Source organism: Chiroxiphia lanceolata, chromosome 2 (genome assembly GCF_009829145.1).
Source record: "Chiroxiphia lanceolata isolate bChiLan1 chromosome 2, bChiLan1.pri, whole genome shotgun sequence".
In the NCBI taxonomy this organism is placed as follows: Eukaryota; Metazoa; Chordata; class Aves; order Passeriformes; family Pipridae; genus Chiroxiphia; species Chiroxiphia lanceolata.
In genome coordinates this window covers 82872679-82892906 of record NC_045638.1, presented here as the reverse complement: position 1 = coordinate 82892906, position 20228 = coordinate 82872679, and the positions used below count along the sequence as shown (strand labels likewise).

The 20228-nt window shown below is 39.8% G+C and overlaps 1 protein-coding gene across 11 annotated transcripts in view; it reads left to right on the top strand.

Moving 5' to 3' along the window:
* The window catches only part of FAT3 (FAT atypical cadherin 3), a 405288-nt gene that overhangs the window by 86183 nt on the left and 298877 nt on the right, over positions 1 to 20228 (top strand). For all 11 annotated transcript variants that reach the window (XR_004355164.1, XM_032678484.1, XM_032678483.1 and 8 more), the window contains one exon: positions 3956 to 7267. Coding sequence is in view for 10 of the 11 variants with exons in the window: in XM_032678484.1 (XP_032534375.1) it covers positions 3973 to 7267 (3295 nt within the window). In the remaining variant the exon portion in view is untranslated. The remainder of the gene's footprint in view (positions 1 to 3955; positions 7268 to 20228) is intronic.

The following is a 20228-nucleotide window of genomic DNA, read 5'->3' as shown; positions in this document are numbered from 1 at the left end:
AAGTGCCTTTAAAGAAATGCCTCTTAATTTACAGCGGGTTGCTTTGTACTTTGTTTCTGTAACCTATCTCATTACATTTCCTGTGTGTTAAGTATGTATGTGTTATGAGCTCTTAAAAACAAATATCCCAGAAGAAAGGAATTTAGTAAATGAATAAAACATTCTTGGGTAGTCCAAGTGGCAGTTTAATAGCTCATCCGTCGGGACTTTCATAAAATATAATGATGATAGCCATATAAATATATGGATAGATTAATAAGTTCAATGAGGAGATTGCTACAACTCTGCATACCACATCTGAAATGAAATCAAACTCTGAAAGTGCTGCCTGATGTGAAGGTCCAATTTTTCCAGTGCCAACCATGAAATTCTACTTAAAAACACAAAACTGTATGTCTGTGTCTGCATGCATATACATAACTAAAACATGCATACAATAGCACACGTATACAAATGTTGTTTCTAGGTGGAATTTAGTGTTTCAGGACTGATCTTGATTGCACTGACCCTCTAAAACCCTAGACTATTGACACAGTCAATACTGCTGATTTACAGCAGTATATTTGAGATTAGGTCTTAGTCCTGGCTTTCTCTGAAAATAAAAAGATAGATGGAATAGGAGTGTAAGGTTGTCATGTTATATTGCCTGGGCTATACATAACTTTTTCATTACGTTCACCTAATCACAGAGCTTTGTAAATATCTACTTCGATGCCAATCTGCCATGGCAGAGTTTGTAACCTTGGGTGTGGCAAACCTGAAAGGAAAGTTTTAAATAATTTTTTTTGTAGTGATGAATTTTGCAGGGAAACTGATTTCCAGTTATGATGGACTTGGAAACTTGATGTTGATGACCATGAAAGGTGGAGGGAAATCAGCTCAGGCTGAACTATGGACAGGAGAAACTAGACCACCAAATGAGACATAAATAGGATAAGACAATTAAGTTCCTTACTCCAGAGAATAAGAAAATTAATTCATTCAGTGAAGTTGCTGAACTGTTGTGATAAAAGTCTAAGTGCTCATAGGAAACATAACATCAGTCTCTGTTGTAAGCCAGCAAAAATTCACTTGCTCTTAGCAGTGGGGAGAGGCTGCTGTTGTAGTATAGATGAAGGGTGCTGAAGTGCTTTTGGTGAAAGGCAGCAATACAGTGATTTGTCTGTTGAGTGTTTTGATAATGGCACATCACAGAAGAGGTCCAGCCCTTTATTTTTTCACGAGTTGTGTCTCTTTCATTAGAATTTCTCATTCTTCTTGCCTAGCTTTTCTTTGGCAGCGTACTGTATATTGTACATATATATATGTATAAAATACAGCCAGCATCATCTTCCACACTAGCCTGAAGCAGCAACTTTAAGTGTCAATACTCAAAGCGATCACATAAAACCCCATGAAAATAAGGGACTTCGATATTTTTGCACTGGTGGATTAAACTGATGAATGTTTGTTGTGCTTAGAAATAAGATGCTACTGCTCGTCTTTTAGCTGAATGAAATGGCAACAACAATAAAATAATATTTCCCAGCTGAACTAGAAAAATTCCTTCCTGGGTCTCCTGGGGGTCAACTTGAGCACAGGGAGAGCATGGGGAGACCTGGTCCCTCATGTATCCAAAGCATACTGGAAAATTGTACCTTTTTTGATGTATAAACTGTATGGGACACGATGTTAATCATAGGACTCACATGATATGTACACAATAATTGAGTGGGCGTATTCAGAAAAGGAACTGCCACATGGAGTTCTGTGGGGATTTGCCTGCTACTGGAGAATGCAAGTCCATTAGGTGATACTCTTACTCTTCTTAAAGAGGTTTTTTTTTTTGGTTGGTTGGTTGGGTTTTTGTTGGTTTTTTTTTAATAGAAAAGAAAATGAAAAGGAAACAAAGCAGGGGGAGAATGTGTAAATGCATGTGAAAATAAGTGTATTGAAATATGAGTGCATTGACAAACACTTGGGAGAATTGATCAAACTGATCAATTTTTTAAGCAATGGGATATAGACTGTGGGATCAGGAAGCCAGACGTTGTGTGTGGACATTACAACATCAGCGCAATACATTGATCGTCGTTAGTACTAAAACTGCAGTAATCATTCCATTATATTGGAGGTGACAACTAACATGAACTCATATTCCAGAACTAGCATGCAATTTGTAAGTCTCCTTGGGGATGTTGAAATCATGTTGGAAGTTTAAATTAACCTCTGTCATTATCAGCAACTTTTCCCTTTCCTTTTTCATTCTATATTCTAGCTTGGAGAAAACTATGTTTTCAAGCAGCTTTTAAATGACAATGAGAACAACGTGCACCTGCAGTGGGTCTTTCAATAACTGCTTTTTAAAATTGATTTTTATGATTTTCACAAGTAGCAGTGTATGTACTCTGTAACAAAGAAACTTATTCACACTGCCTCGCTGTGAGCACCTGCCTAGTTTCCTCAGGCTCCTTTCCTCTCCTTTCAGTGGGAAGTGATAAGCAGGACCTGGCTCCCAGCTTCTGCAGCACCCTCCAGCAACCTTCAGCCAGTGTCTCCACTTACTCTGTCTCCGTTTAACCTCGCAATTTAAATCCTTGAAGCAAGGCGCTGGGGCTGTTCCACAACAGCACTGTATGGAGGAACTCCAAGTCTTACCCACATGCTGCTTATTAGTTGCAATTGAATATTTACATTTATAATGAGCCTTTTGAAATCAGTAGGAAGGCGCTCAGTGCTTTGAAATGGCTTGAGTGTGGCAGACTGGGTTAAGACAGACCAATGGCGATGGAGATGTGTGCTTTATTTGTAGCCAAATTCTGCTGTGGGTTACCACAGTAAAATGTGCTGTAAGCTGGAATTCAGTCCATCTGAGCAAAGATTGTTTACACCTTTACTGGTCTAGGCGGCCCATTGGCAGCAGGACAGACAGTAGGTTGGAATGGGCCTTCAGCTTTCTTTGATTGGGATGGTAGTGGTACCCAGAATTGGACTTACAAAAAAAAAAAATGTTCATGTGTGCCCTCATTTAGGGTATTTTAGCCAGTGCATTCGGTGACCATAATCACAGGTGCATTGGGCTACATATGCAAGAGCAGCATTACGTACAGGGTATCTCAACTGTGCTGTTTTCTTAACCTGAATCTTCACCTGGGAGCTTCATTGAGCAGTTTTATTTTCTTCATTGTATTTTGCCTGTTTTCAATATCTGGATATGTGTTTGCATATGTATATGTATATGTGTATGCAATTGCATTTAATTAGCTATAATTCTTCCTTAATTTTGATTTTTCTGAAGGTATCTGTATTTAAAGTAATGGCTGCATAGTGGCTCTTTTATCCTACTTGTTCTTAGTGGCTCAAATTTCATCAAACATTCTTAGCTTCCCATAAAAAAAAAGGGTAACATTTGACAGGCGACTTACATATGAAAATCCTGTCTCCTTTCCAAACATTAGGACTGAAAATGAGTTCTCCAATATGCTCTGAAAACAAAACAAATAAATTTAGGCTTAATTGGAGCTTCTGATAAATAAAAACCATTGTTTCTGTATGGGTTTCATCCTTTTCTATAAACTTAAATGTGTGTGTCTGATTTAAATTTTTTTTCACTCTGATTATTCTGAATTGTGTGCATATGTGTATAGATATGATAGGGTCTCACAGAGGTTTTTTATGTTAAAGAAGTGTACATATATACATATATATGTAGTTACATATATGTGCAAGTATGTGTACATACATGCATACATACTGTGCACACATGTGTGAAAATAAACTGCACCAAAACTGGTGTAGTTGTATATGTGTGTATAGTGTTCTCCCTTTCTATTATGTTTTCCATAAATGTATGGTGAATAAATATCACATCGTTTTTATTTTAATTACAAATTTAATAAGTAATTTTGACATCTCACTTCACAGTACGGGTTTTATCTCTTGATCAACTAGTTCCTTTTTTCTCTCTCTGCCACAGGGTGAAAGAATGATGTGATGGAGGTGAATATGGGCCGCTGGTCAGGCTCACGACTACCTCCGTCATGCCTTGCCCTTCTGATTGTCAAGTTCCTGGCCTCCATTTGCCAGGTAGTTCACGGGACCGCCCCACTTGGCTTTCACTTCACACATTCCACTTACAATGCTACAGTGTACGAGAATTCTGCAGCCAGGACCTATGTCAACAGTCAGACGAGAATGGGCATTACCTTGGCTGACGTTTCATGGGATATCAAGTACAGGATAGTGTCTGGTGATGATGAGGGGTTTTTTAAAGCAGAGGAAGTCATCATTGCTGACTTTTGCTTCCTCAGAATAAGGACTAAAGGTGGGAATTCTGCTATACTGAACAGAGAAATCCAGGACAACTATTTATTGATGGTGAAAGGGTCTGTCAGAGGAGAGGACTTGGAAGCGTGGACAAAAGTGAACATCCAGGTTTTGGATATGAATGACCTAAGACCTTTGTTTTCACCAACCACTTACTCCGTCACGATAGCAGAAAGCACTCCTCTAAGGACTAGCATTGCACAGGTGACCGCAACAGATGCGGATATTGGGTCCAATGGTGAATTTTATTATTACTTCAAAAATAAAGTTGATCTCTTCTCAGTTCATCCTACGAGTGGTGTTATCTCCTTAAGTGGCCGGTTAAACTACGATGAGAAAAACAGATACGATCTTGAGATTTTGGCAGTGGACCGTGGGATGAAGCTTTATGGAAACAATGGCGTAAGCAGCACTGCCAAGCTTTATGTTCACATTGAACGTATCAATGAACATGCCCCAACAATAAACGTAGTAACCCATATTCCCTTCCCGTCAGACAAGGAACCTACCTATGCAGTTGTTAACATTGATGACCTAGATGAAGGAGCCAATGGAGAAATAGAATCTGTTTCTATTGTGGCTGGAGATCCACTAGAACAGTTCTATCTGACTAAAGAAGGTAAATGGATGAATGAGTACAAAATCAAAGAAAGAAAGCCTATTGATTGGGACAGCTTCCCATATGGTTACAACCTGACTCTCCAAGCAAAGGACAAAGGATCTCCTCAGAAATTTTCAGCGGTCAAACTAGTCCACATTGCTAGTCCCAAGAAAGAAAGTGTCCCCATGAAGTTTGAAAAGGAAGCATATGATGTTTTGATCAGTGAATTTTCACCTCCTGGAGTGGTGGTTGCAGTAGTTAAGCTGATGCCTGAGCCACAGGGTGTGGAATACAGAATACTTCCAAGTGAAGAAGCTGAGTACTTTAAGATCAATCCCAAGACAGGCCTTATTACTACTGCTCGTCCTTTGAAAATCATTGAGAAGGACCTCTATGAATTAGAAGTATATACAAGCAAAGGTGGTGATTTAAAAGCATGGGTTACTGTCAGGTTAGAAGATGCCAACGATCACACTCCGGAGTTCCAGCAGCTCTCCTACAGCTCATTTGTCAATGAAAGTGTCCCTGTGGGATCTAGCGTTTTGGCAGTTTCAGCAGTTGATAAAGACAGGGGAGAAAATGGATACATAACATACAGTATTGCCAGTCTGAACTCACTACCTTTTACAATAAACCAGTTTACAGGTGTTATCAGCACATCTGAAGAACTGGATTTTGAGTCTTCACCAGAAAGCTACAGGTTCATTGTGAGGGCTTCCGACTGGGGTTCTCCCTACCGCCATGAAAGTGAGGTGAATGTCACCATATACATAGGCAATGTCAATGATAACAAACCCCTCTTTGAAAAAGTAGCCTGTCAGGGAGTGATTTCTTCTGATTTTCCCGTTGGTGGTCACATCACTGCTGTTTCTGCAATAGACATAGATGAGTTAGAGCTGGTGAAGTACAAAATAATCTCTGGAAATGAACTTGGCATTTTTTACTTAAATCCTGACTCTGGTGTCCTGCAACTTAAAAAATCTCTAATTAATTCTGGCATAAAGAACAGCAATTTTGGTCTTAAGATAACAGCAACTGATGGAGAGAACTTTGCTGATGCTATGTTTGTTAATATTTCAGTAGTTCATGGCAAAGTGTCTTCAAAGACCTTTAGCTGTAGAGAAACCAGAGTTGCTCAGAAGCTAGCAGAAAAATTACTCAAAAAGGCAAAAGCAAATGTGAAGCTGAATTTGGAAGATGGTTTTCTCGATTTTTATTCAGTAAACAGGCAGGCACCACATTTCGACAAATCCTTCCCTACTGATGTAAAGGTTTCAGAGGATCTGCCAGTTGGTGCCACCATCCTGAGGATAAAAGCCTATGATGCAGACTCAGGCTTTAATGGAAGAGTACTTTATACAATTTCTGATGGTAATGTGGATAGTTGTTTCAACATTGACATGGAGATGGGAATACTTAATGTTCTCATGCCCTTGGACCGTGAAAAAAGAGAGCTCTATATTCTTAATATTACCATTTATGATTTAGGTAATCCACAGAAATCTGCATGGAGACTGTTGACTGTCACCGTGGAGGATGCAAATGATAACAAGCCTGTTTTTTTACAGGACAGTTACTCAGTTAATATTTTAGAAAGTACAAGTCTTGGCACAGAGATTATCCAGGTAGAAGCCAGGGATAAAGACCTGGGATCTAATGGTGAAGTAACTTACTCAGTATTGACGGACATCCAGCAATTTGCTATCAACAGTTCCACAGGAATGGTGTATGTGGCAGATCAGCTAGACCGGGAAGCAAAAGCAAACTACACACTGAAGATTGAGGCTAGGGACAAAGCAGAGAGTGGCCATCAGCAGTTTTCTGTTGTACCGCTGAAGGTGTTTTTGGATGATGTTAATGATTGCTCTCCAGCCTTTATACCATCCAGCTACAATGTGAAGGTCCTTGAGGACCTGCCGGTTGGCACTGTCATAGCTTGGTTGGAAACTCATGATCCAGATCTGGGCTTGGGAGGCCAAGTCCGTTACTCGCTGGTGAATGATTACAATGGGAGGTTTGAGATAGACAAAGCGAGTGGCGCCATCCGCTTGAACAAAGAGCTCGATTATGAGAAGCAGCAGTTCTACAACCTGACCGTCCGCGCAAAGGACAAGGGACGCCCGGTTTCTCTCTCTTCTGTTTCTTTTGTGGAAGTTGAAGTGGTGGATGTTAACGAAAATCTTTATACCCCATATTTTCCTGACTTTGCCATCAATGGATCTGTAAAGGAAAACTCACGCATTGGTACAAGTGTTTTGCAAGTTGTTGCTCGAGATGAGGACTCTGGAAGAGATGGAGAGATCCAGTATTCCATCAGGGATGGCAGTGGCCTGGGGAGATTCAGCATAGATGAAGAAACTGGTGAGTTTTGTTGGTAATTTTCTTTTTTCTTCTTAGAGGATTTTTGCAAAAGCAAAGCTTAGGCATAATTGTTTTCAACCCTTAACAAGAAGTTCAGTTCTTCTTACAGACAAGACAGAATTATAAATAAGCATTTTTCAGGTACAGCAATGACATGATTTAAAACCTGGATACGTTTATCATTCTGTGGGTGTGAAATAATACATATTTCTTTTCAGCAGCTGTGTGATGACTCCATTTAGGAAACAGTGACTGTTGCAGAATAACTCGCTCTCAGTGACTGTATTATCTGTTGATCATTATAAATTGCTCAGGTCACCTCCACAGAGTCACAACACCTGTGACCTTGAATCCAGTGCTAAACCCAATGAAAGGAAATAAGGAGCGTGAAACAAGAACCGTTTTGTCCTAAAACCTCTTTGTGGTCTTGTTCTTGTTGTTGGGAGTCATTTTTTCATAAGAGTTAGTCTGGAATGATATGTCATTCTTTGTAGCATGGTGTTTATCAGCACTGGTGTGCTTCTGTAAAGATAGAAATCAAGGGAATGATTCATAACTGTAAATGAACTGTGCTAGCTTTCCTTTGGTCTTGGTAGTATTAACAACTCTATTGGAAAATGCTGAAAATACTAAATATAAAAGTATAAGATGTCTAGTAAAAAACGTAACAAACTGGCTGTTTAAATGTCGGATGGTTGTTGGTAGTAAGGGTGCGGCTGTGCACCACTAGAAGTAGTGAGGGAATTAGAAAATATTAGTCAACAGTTTCAAAAAATGTGTTTAATATGTTAGGTCTGTGGGCTTACTGTGGTTTCAGCAGACTTTGAATGTCTTTTTCTAAAGCTTTTAATTGAGAATGTGGTATTAAACATAAGATTAAAATGTATGTTTTGGCAAATTCAAACTGTTTAATCAAATGTCAACTTTCTAAACTGAACATTATGAAAAACAGACGACATTACAAATGCTGTGACTCGCATCTAAGCATAAGCATAAGCAGTGAAAAATATTTTTATTCTATTTGTGCTAGAGTCTCTCTGCTGCAGCTGTGCACAGATGAAGCAGTCAAAACTTTATGTCCAGAAACATCAAACTTGAGTGTCAGAAACCAAGATGACATCTACCCCTAATTTCCAGGAATGTTAAGAACTTACATGTCCTACAGTGGTAAAAGCAAGTAAAGGCATTCAGGCAACATTATTTAGGCAACTGAATATGGATTTCAATTTTAAGCTCCTGCATTTGAAAATTTTGTCCTACCTGCTTATTGAGTAACATCAACTTGATCTAAATGGGTTCTTTATCAAGCAGTGGGAGGTTGATCCAAATGCTGCAGTACTGATTTGGAGATCCCAGGATTCAACATTTATTGAACTTATAGGAACTGGTAGGGAGAGTAACAGTGCATTTCACTCATTAGTAAAATAACCAGTTTTTTTATCCTATGCCTAGACTAGTAGAGGTGATAGCCGAGAATAAGTTAGTGCTCTTGTTCAGTAAAGCACAAATCATGTTTTGAAGTGCGTGTAAAGTGTACTCAATATTCTACATTAAACTTATTTAGTTTTTTCCCCCAAAATTTAAATCTATTTTGTGAAGGGAAAAGAGTCAAAAACCTCCCAAGATGCAAATATTTGTCTGCCTTTCGCTCTTTCACAAGTGTTACATGAAAATGAACCAACCTGTGCTATTTCACTAAATCGTTCCAGAAGAGACTTGATAATCCAGCAGAACAAAAGGTTTCGGATTATTATTCTGTTTTCCCCAAATGTTCAATACAATGGAAGCCTTAGTAAAAGCAAATCAGAGAACACTTTGGGTGCAGAGCTGGAGGCTTGGGAGTTACTCTGGGTCATGCTGTTGTAAGCTGAATGCAGAATTTGACCTTCTGTGTCAAATAGAACACAACATTAATACCCTGCTATTGAACTGGTGGCAACTTAAATGCTACTGAATGATGAATCAGCTTTCTAGCTGTAGAAAAGGGCTCAAGTCACATATTGAATTAATTTATAAAGAGATAGCCGTTTATTTACTTTCAGCACAGTTCATTTGTCACTTTTAAACTGACCGACTTTATTTGCTTATGTACTGTCTCCTCTGAAATTTGTGAAGGTAAGCGGGAGCATGAAGTACAACAAATCAATATTTTTGGCTGCTACCTTAATGAAAGGACGACTGCTGCATCCATTATAATCATTAGAATATAAACTGGGCCAAATTCATCCTGATATGTGAGCAGGCTGGACTGCAAGCAAGTCTTTGCTTTCAGCAAAATTCTGCTCAAGTGCTGAGTGAGATGTGCTTGTGCTCCCTGAGGCACATTGATACCAAAGAGAGGAAGTGATGCAGATACCTGAGGAGAAGCAGGCCTGCATGGTGAATCCACGCTGCACCATGCTGCCACACATTTAATATCATGATAGCTTCTTCTTGTTCCACTGTAGATGTATAGAGGGGCATATAGGTGCATCTGGAAAAGAGGAGGCTCGGGGGAGGTCTTCTCCCTCCCTACAGCTGCCTGAAAGGCAGTATCCAAGAAATAAGTGGCAGGGCAAGAGGAAGTGTCCAGGGGAGGTTTAGATTGGGTATTAGAAAAAAAATTATTTACAGAAAAGTTGTCAGGCATTGAAACAGGCTGCCTGGGGATGTGGTTGCATCACATTCCCTGGAAGTGGTCATAAAAAGTGTGAATGTTGCACTTGGGGACATGGCTTAGTGATGGACTTGGCAGTGCTGGGTTATTGGTTGGACTCGATGATCTTAGAGGTCTTTTCCAAATTAAGTGATTCTATGATTCTGTGATCTAGATCCACCAAGCTTGATCTGACTTTTGATAGAGGTTACACAACAGGCTGTTCTCCATTCAGGTTGGAACAGTGGTTCGTGGGAAAGCTTGGGAATCTCCTCCATCCTGATCAATGTGGATCCCTCTGCATAGTGTATATGTGCAAATCTGTGTGCTGTTGCAGTTTGATAAGAGATGTGCCATGGGAGTGAGCCTGGGATTCCCTTCCTACAGTGTTGCTCGTTGCCTCATGTCATATAGAATCGATTTGGAAGATTCAGCATCCATTGCTGAATACTCCAGTTCATAGCTGAAGTAGATGGCTACAATTCCTGGTTTTCCGCTGGTACCTTAGCCAGAAGATTATATTTTTCATGGGTTTAGAAGTCAGTTCATGGCTCATAGCTAAAAATCTGGTTTAAGAGTTTTCTAGAGGCTAAAAACAAACAAAAAAAAAGGAACTTTTTTATTAAAAGAGAACTCTTATTTGTTGATTCCTGCCTCAGTAGATATTGAGTTTGTTACCAGTTAGGTGTACGGTTCAAAATCATTGATTTTCTGTCATCACTGGCCTATTTATTGACTGTTGATATAAATGTCACAAGCTTGTCATGTAAGAACCTTGCACCCAGGAATGCATAATGTGGTCCTGCCATTTATGATTTCTCATCTTTCTGCTGTCTCCTGTTCAGAACCACTTTCTTCTTTTTTTTTTTTTTAATTTTTTTTTTTGCATCACTGTCATTCTTTTGGACTCCAGAGGTGTAATCTGTTATGAAATGTGGTCATCTACAATGAGAACTAGTCACTTCAGGCTTCTAGTCAACAGAAAGAGATGGACAACTGCAAAACATGGTTCATTTTATCTCATATAAAAATATGAGATAAGTTGGATGAATCATGCTCTAAAAATGTACACACAAGGCCCTTGTGTGACTAGCTCAGGTAGAGGTCTCACTGATTGCCCTGCTTTGACCAGATATAACCCATCCCTGTTAACTGTAAACCAACTGTAAACAAGAATATATACTGTCAGATTTACATGCTAGGAAATTTGTGATGACTTCTCTCTAAAAGATTCATGTTTTCAGTCTAATTTAAGGGAATTATCTTTCGATATGAAACCCATACATAAGTACATTTCTAGAAATAAAAAGTTGAAAAAAGTTTTTAATAGTATAGAGGATGAGACTTAATGTAAATAATACTTTATGATTTTTCATTTTCTGAGAATACAGTGTTAAAGCATCTCACCCTCTTTTCTGTCTATGGAAATTCATCAGTATCTGCTGTTTTGACCTTTCTTGGGGAGTGGTAACCTTCCCCTTGTGCAACTCTGGGGTTACAGAGAAGCTTGAGCTTCATCTTTAGTACTGCTTCTCACCTGATGTGCACCTCCACTCACTTCACCAGTCTGCTGATTGCAGTTCCTTAGAAGAAAATTCCACAAAACGCCCTCTGTATTTCCAGATTGTTGTAACACAAAATGAGCAGAGATCTTTTAAAAATTGTTATGGAATGACAGTGTGCTCGAGTTTCCATTATAGGGTTAGCTCTAATAGTTATGACTACTCTTCTGGAAATGGTCTATGTCAAATGTCCTACACTGCTTTGTTAAAAACCTGAGTTTTTTCAGCTCTGGTGCATACACCCTTACAGTGCTGATACCACAGCAAAGTGGTGTATTTTTTGCTGTCTCGGGAGCTGGTGGTGAGTTCAAAAAATGCATATGGGTTTATGATACCACCTGCCTTGGGGGACTTAGTATCATCTGTCAAAACCTCTTTTCTGGCGGCAGTGGAGATTTGGACAATTATTGAGACTTCCTGGCTTCTTGAAAGGTTGAGCTAGATGAGATAGGTCCTAGCCTAAATGCTGGAATCTTCCTTCTCATTTTTTAATAATTTGTGAAAAACAGTGGTTACCCTATGCTACCTATGAGTGTACTAGTAATAGCAAATTAACAAAATGAGCTCTAGAGGAGCAGAGAGATCAGACACACTCGGCATCTTCTGCTGCAGAGGATTATGTAGGCTTTATCAGAGTTGGTGTGGCAGCGCCCTGGTACGTGAGGAAGGAGTAACTCCACCTGGGAGTTCCTCAGTGGGAAAACTGAAGCAATAAGTCTTTTCCTGCTTCTCAGGAACTCATTGAAACATCGTAAGTCCCATTGAAATTGAACATGAAGCGAAAATGATATTAATGAAATTCTTACAGGATCTTTAATGTTCTTGCAAAGCCCATAAACATGGACTTAAGTAATGCTTTCAAAACTTACTAGCCTCATTTCCTAAGGTTGTTCAGGAATCTGAGTCCCCGGATTTTCATTAGAACTTAAATTTAGACATTATCTGGCACTAATTTCTAACCCTGTAGAGGACCTCTGATAAGAACACGGGCTGTAGGGGACCCTGTTAACTTGTTATCTTCAGGTGCTTTCAGCCTTGAAATTCACATTAATAAGCCAGTCCTGTCTTTCACAGTGCTGCAAGCTTGAAGATACTGTTAAATGGAGGTAGAGTTCAAATTATTACAGACTCCATGGATTTATTTATGGTGCTAAGGATAGTGGTCTGATCTTCTGTTTGGATACCTTTTAAGGTACCTCAAGAGTGGAAGAAATTCCTGACAAACTGTGGCTAGAGAAGCCAGTTGGTGTTCAAACAATAATGGAAACTAGAAACACCAGATGATGTAGTTTACAATAAACCAGACCTGCCTGTACGTTACATGTGTTTGGCAGAATTTATTGCTTCAGACTCCTTGCATCTTGCGACTGTCTTCTAAAATAGTTTTCAGTTATTGTGTATGAAAGTTAAAGGATACTTTCATTTACTACAATTTGAGTAGTCTGATAAATATTTATATGGGACCATTGCTAGCATTACCTTGAAACAAAATCAAGTGAAAATGGTTTGTGATAAATGTTTTTTTCCTCTTGCTTCTTTAATCTTATGAAGGCATGTAGGAGCTAATGTGTAAATCCAGGTGGAATCACTGTTAGAATTGAATTCACTGTAGTTTTGAGGCATTAGTATTACAGATGTTCTTCATCTTCCTGGAGAGTGTGGGCAAATTTCATTACCCAGAGCCAGTATTTTGGAGCCACTTTATTATCCCAGGCTTTTAAACCCAGTTTTTGAAGTAACTTCAGGCCATACCACAAGAGAAGTGCCAGTGGATGTTGCTAGTGGGTGGGTGGGGAAAGGGGGATGCTCACAGGGGAGGGACTTGCAGCAGCCACTCATGACAAGATTGTTGGTCCTCAGCCCACCCATGATGTCTCTCTTGAGCAGCCTCTTTGGGAAGGAGTGTGCCAGATGGATCACAGAGCACAGTCCTGGCCAAAGTTTGGTCTGTTAGCCTGTAGCTGTGTTAGGCATGAATAAAGCATTCCTGGGAGCAGCGATTTCTGAGCCTGTGAAACTGCGTTATCATTGTTCTGTAAGTTATTTCTTGCAGCTTTTAATAGTACAAGCATTCCTTCATTTAAGATTTCTAGTTTTAGGAAAGCAATTTGTTAACATTTTTCTTTTTCTTTAAAATTAGTTGTGGTAAATTCCAAATCTGTGTGGTTATAATTTTCTTGTCATTTCTAGATGTAACTTAGTAAAGGAACAAGGTTTGTCTTAGTTTCACTGGAGCAAATTTGTTTAACTTTTTTTTTAACAATATGAACCCTAAAACAATGCATCAGCTTATGAAAATATTTACTTTAAAGGGCTCTTAGAATCATTCTGACATACTTTCAAAGTCTCCTAAGTGAGGCCAGTCATGCAGAATTGTTCCATTCAAGCTGTTCAGCTCTCTAGGCTTTATACCCCATAAAACACCTCATGACATACAATTTTTATAGCTTGCTGTAATTTGCATGCTTTCCCTTCTTTGGAAAATGTTTAGAGAATCTCCTTTATTATTCAGGATGCTCCTGATGATAGGACATTTTGTCTCAATCTCTGAGTAATTTATTTATTAATAAAGAAATGTTCAGTCTGTATTTCGTCCTGTCACCCTTATTACCCTTGAGAGATACTTCCAAGAGCATTTTGTATTATCATGTGTTCTATTATTCTCTCCCTTATTGTATAAGCCCAGAAGTGACCCCTATATTGTCTGTGCATCCATTAAATTATACACAGGTGCTCCTGCAGAAAGCTCATCCCCGAGGTGCCAGCAAAGGGACCAAGTCACAAGGTACTCAGTTCAATGATGTTAGAGGAAAATTGACTTGCAGTGTCTGGTGTTCCATCTGAGCATGTGAGCACCAGCTTTATCCTGGCATCACTTCAGACCATGATCAGTACTTCATAATGGTTCAAAGGAAACTGGAGAAAAATCCATTTTAGCTGTTCTGAAGTACTAAGAGAAGCCAAAGGGTGTTGGGAAGCAATGTTGTTAATGCAAAACCACAAGCTTATGAGCATATGGAGGGCAATACAAGCAGTATTCCTGGGATGTACAGAGGAGAATGTTTGAACAATGTCTAAGATTACATGGAGCCACTTTGGTGCACTGCCTAATCCCTTCCTGTACCAAGTCCAAGAGAGAGGAATCTTCACTGGCCAGTAACGCTGAGGACACATTCTGCTGTCTGACCTTGCAGCAGGCTTTGTGGCTTTTTGGGGAGCAGTAGAACTGCTGGAATTTGTGGGGCTGGTTTGAGCATGTGTATCTTCCCCTGCTTAAATACATAGGCAGCCTCCAGGATTTACCTTGGAAGCTGAATTAACGGGTACTTTTTATAACAGTACTGTTTGCAGTTCAAGGACTACAAGTAATGATGAATCAGGCACTTGCTTGGAAAGCTCTTCCAAGCTTTTATTGCTCTCATTGCTAAAAAATTATGTCATATTTTAAGACTGTTTAGCTAATTTCAGTGTTCAAGTCTTGGAAAGTGTTAGGACTTCGTCAACAAAGTAAAGGTAAAATAAAATTAAAAAAATCCTTCCACTGTCAGATTTCTTTCTATTCACATATTCATGTTTACCAGAAAATAGGTGTTTGGAGATGAGCTTGTATAGCTCATGGAACAGATTCTTTTAATCTGTAGTCTGCTGTTTAATGTAAACATCTTTATTACATTTTATACACTTATTAGCATTGAAGTGTTGCCAATAAGAAATAACTGAGAGAAAGCCAAAGAGAGTGCACATGGGGAGGTGTTTTTCATTGCAGTTGGTTTACATTAGGTGTTTGCACTAATACATTTTTGTGTTTCTCAGAGTTAAGTTGTCTGCTGGCATTGACCTGGTCATTTTGTCCACAGATAACGAAAAAGGGGTAGATCCATTCAGCTGTGACTAGAAATTTGTCACAAGTGTTGCTGCAGTGTACCAGCAGAGCAGGAAGTGTGTGAAGGTGTAGGACTGTGCTTTGTTTCCTCCATGTATTGGGAGTATGAGAAAGAAAATGAGGAGTGTGGGTCTGCGGGGAGCTGTGGTACTCTCCAGCACATCCCCCATCTAAATGATTGGGGGCATCAGAACATGCTGTGGAGCTTACCTGCCCCTCCACTGAGATACGTTTTGATTTTTTGCTCTTAAATATCTTTGTAGCCAGCTATATCTCAACTTTGCAGCTGTTATCCACTGGAGGCAATCTGGTTACCACAACCCCCCTCAAGAGGGAGGCAGCCTGAAGTTACTCCTCTTAGGAAATACTTTTCAGTTACTTGGATGATACTTTCATCTTGAAGTTGAGCAAAATGTGCTCGCTGTACATGTACAAGTGACACTGAACATGACAAGTTCTTCAAGGTGGTGGACAGGAAAGGACTGTAGCTCTGAGGCTAAGGAGATACTAAAGTCTGTGTCTGGCTCAAGCTAGGGGGCTGCTTTTGGCAATGGAAATCAGTCCTTACTTATAAACCTGAGCTCATGGCCATTAGCACTGATAAATAATCATCCTAGTGACTATAAGGAGTGAAATTAAACTTTCCTGGTTTAATTTATGTCACACCTAATTATGAAGAAGTGTTTACATTGTCCTAAGAATAATCTGACTGTATGTGGTTTCAACAGCTCTCTGCTTCCACAGTGAAATGGCAAGTTCTGTCGTCCATCTTTCACAGTTGAAGCATTCAGTTTTTCAGTTTTAGTAAAATATGCATAACAAATTAATTTCTGATTCTAGATCATTGCAGCCCATAAAGAATTATATATGTCTTTATTTGGGGATTTTTCATCTTCATTTGAAAATTCTGCTGAGAATTTGTGTTCTGGAAATGTAACTTTACACATAGATCATTAAAATAGTTTTGCTTCTCACCACTGGTTGAGTTTATAAAGTAAAGATTTTGCAAAAAGAAAAAACCAAACGGTTACTGTGAATCAGTTAAATTTTTAATAACTTTTTTTCTGAAAAGATTTATTTTTATAAGAGAATAACTATGGGATTTAATTAAATTTGTGAGAATACTTCACAGTCCCAAAACACCTTTCATGTAAAGTACACAGATTATTTTCCACATTTTAATGAAGGAAACTCTTTGGTGTACAGTGTTTATGTAGTTTCCAGTTTTACTGAAAGGGTGTGAGAGGTGCAGATAAGTAATAGTTTGAGGGTTTTTTCTTCTTTTTTGGAGTAGGGGAGTGACAATACAGAATTTCATTAGAAACAGTGGGAACTTCAGGTGTTCAGCATCTCTATAATGTAGCTGTACTTGGCCATAGCATATAGTGGCTGATGGGACAGATTTTTCCAACTGCCAGCATGTCCTTCCACATGAGAACACCCTTCTTACTTACTGTACAGGGTCTTGGAGCTGGTTTTAAAAGGACTGGATTTTATGGTTTCTTCTTGAGATGGTCTGTAAGGATGAACTGGTGTGCACAACTCTGCTTTTATTGGCTGTTACTTGTTAGGGCACAAGCACCATCAGTGTGTCTTGATCCAGGGATGGCCAGAGTCCCTGGGCTACTCACAGCTCTCAGGGCTGCTGGCAGCTGGAGGGGGATTAGAGAGAAACCTCAGTGGTCTTTGGGGCTGGTTCTTCTGGGTGGCACTGAGTGTTCTGAGCAGCTGCGGGGGCCTTCCTAGCATGGAGTGACCTCTCTCGCTTTAACCTTTCCCAGCACTGCTTTTCAGAGACAGTTGCATCATCCTTCTCTTTAAGGAAGTCCTGAATACAGCATATTAGCCCACGTGACCTACTGATACAGCTTCCATTGGAAACTCAACAAATGTTTAATGTGCTGTTTTCACTCCCACAGTACCAGGATAGGGCAGTGTGTTCCACGTCTTCTGTACCTACAAATTAATGTCGTGTCTTCACCTCCACGATGAGCAGTTACACCAGCCATTTGTTCAATGAGACTCGATTTTTGCGAGTGTCTGGCTCCTTTGCATACCAGTGTGGTTTGGCCTTTAGTGAGGTGTCTTCCTTTTTGGAATGTGTAGTTCAGTGTGGGCAGCAACCTGCTCCTGAGGTACAGAACGTCCTTCTGGAGAAAGGCAAGATAATCAAAGGAATTTTGTGGTGACATTTGGAGAGGATGGTGACTGCTTATGAGGCGGGGATGGGACTGGCATTTAGCTATGATGGCTAAAGGATAAATAGCAAAATTTGTTTAATAAATGTGACCTAGTGAATTTAGTACTGCTGACTCTAAAGTTTGGCCCCCCAATCAATTAATTGTCAAAACCCTTGGAAGCTTCTCTCAAAAAATGGAGGGTGATATCTAAATTGTATCAGAAGTAACTCAACTATACAGATTGAATTTGTTGATGCTGGAAGTGGAAAAAAACATTTGGCTGGTGGATGTTGATGCTGGATGTTTGCTGCATTGCAAAGTACTATACTCCTATATTGTTAGGAGCACAAAAGGGTTATCATTGTCTTTGTGTAAACATACCAGTGTTTAAAATTTTTTGCATATGTTTCGGTTCTTTCATGGGGATTTTCTTTAATTCCTTAATCTCTCATAGTGAACATTAATCTGTCACTGGCAAAGATAAAATCCAACTAATTCTCAGAAAATCAGTTTCACTTTCTCTTTTCCCACAAATTAAAACTCCTCTGATGACAGTTGGAAGCTCTGTCTAGACATTGAACATGGTCAGAAATAACCATGTGGTCACATTGTCAACTGTAATCCAGTCCACTTTGACAAGAGGTTTTGGACTCTCCTGGAAAGTCCCCGGAGGGGACAGGAACCTCTGGTAAAGGAGCCATGGACCCCCTTCCCCTGGACACCTGGATCCAGGAGATACAATCTTCCCAATGGGGTTCCTGAAGGGGCTGATCTAAAGAAAAAAAAACAATCAGGCAAACAAACAACTGAACAAGCTTTTGCTTTATTAACTTGAATTGCTTTTGAAGAATCCCATCTTTTCAATAAAATAAGGCTGCAATTACCATCTTCCTTTACACCTAGCATATATCTGTTCTGGCCACAACAGAAGCAACCCACTGCTGGTCCTGACTGCTGTTTCCTACCACCTCCCCTCAGTGACTCTTTTTTCCCATAGCCACTTAGTGAACTAGTTCTAGCAGGCAATGAGAGAAGAACTCTGTTTTGAGAAAAAGAGTGGGGGATCAGTTCCCTAGTTGGATTTATGGGCCCTGCAAACAGTAGGCATTTTGTTGGAGGTAGGGAAGGGGAATCAGGTACAAGGTGAAGTGTTGAGTTGCCTTTTGATGCTTGTGGTCCGCTGGGTTTGAAAGCATTCATGCACAGAGCTGCAGTGGTATAATTCATGTCATTGAAATTCATACCGAGACATATGTAGATGTTTGCTTGTCGATACAGGAAATTTGTAATTCCCTGTTTTGTAGAAATTGCTTGATGGAAAATTGTCACTGGAAGTGATTTTAGCAGGATGGAGGAATGGCTTGGAAAGAACACGTGGCGAGAGCTACTGCTTTGTCCGGGCTTTGGTGTGGAAGAGGCACCTGTAATGGAACAAGCAAGATGTGTGCTAACATGGAGATTTGGTGTGTTAACTGATTAGGGTGCTTATTTGCTGTGTGGTGTTTATGATGTGGGTCCCTGAGTCTTGAGCTGAAATCACAAGTCAGAACAACTATCAGATGAATAAAACTGCTTACTACATGTCACAGAGAGAGACAGAATCCCTCTGGCATTATGACTAACCTTTTCATGCCTCGCTTTACCTGTCTGTACAATAAGTCTAATGATCATCACATTGTCAAAGGCAGTTTTGTGCCAGTTGTGATGCTCGCGTGATTAATGGATTTAAAATGCTATGAGAGATGTTGACGGAAACAGGTATCAAAATGCATTGCAGCAACTGTGTGTAATGCAGTCACTTGGTATTTGGAGTTGGAGGGCGTTAAAGAAGTCACTTCTTCCCAGTCCAATTTCCAAGGAGAACTGTAGCATTGTAGTGACCTATTTAAGCCAGTACATTTATTCCAAATAATTATCTATAGAAATGTTACATTGACTGCACTGGACATACCCAACAGCCATGTGCTCAGGTTGCCCGATCATTTCTTTCAGCCTTTCAGGGCTAAGTGATGCTTCAAATCCTGGCTTACTGCAGTGCTGGATGGAAACAAAATGCTAAATAAATTTCAGGATCAAGTGACACAAATCCTTACTGCTGCTCCCTGCATGCCGTAATCTCTGTGTCTCCATCTGAACTGGCCAAGGGGCTAGCTGTAGCTCCATGCTGCAAAAAGCTCTATAATGCATAATTTTAAAGGAGTAAAAAATGCAGCTATAGAAATTTTGTAGCCATTCTTACCAGTTGTGTTACCGATGGCCATAGATGGAAAGGGCTGTTGGATATTTTCCTTGAGAAAGCATTCCTTTAAAGACACAATGGGAGACCATTTTGGTGGACTCAGATTTTTTTGGAGTTGTGCTTCTGCCTCTCAGGCACCATGGGAAAAAGCTGTTTGGGTGTTCCTGAGACAGGTAATGCTTTCTGTGATACTGTAAATAATTTATTGAGGGCACAGACTGAGATGGGGCTCTGCTATTAACTACAACCAGAGTTTTTATGCTGGATTCTCCCCTGGAAAGCATGAGGACCTCCAGCCCAGCCTGCCTGTGTGCGGGACAGTAGACAGCAATGCATGCCAGAAAGGTGCAGCTTCTGCGTCCATGCCACGGTTTGATGCATGCAGCGTGAGCGTAGCAAGGTAGGAAAGCTGTAGGAAAGAGCAAAGCACAGCAGGATGAGGAACTCATTTGAAAATTCTCT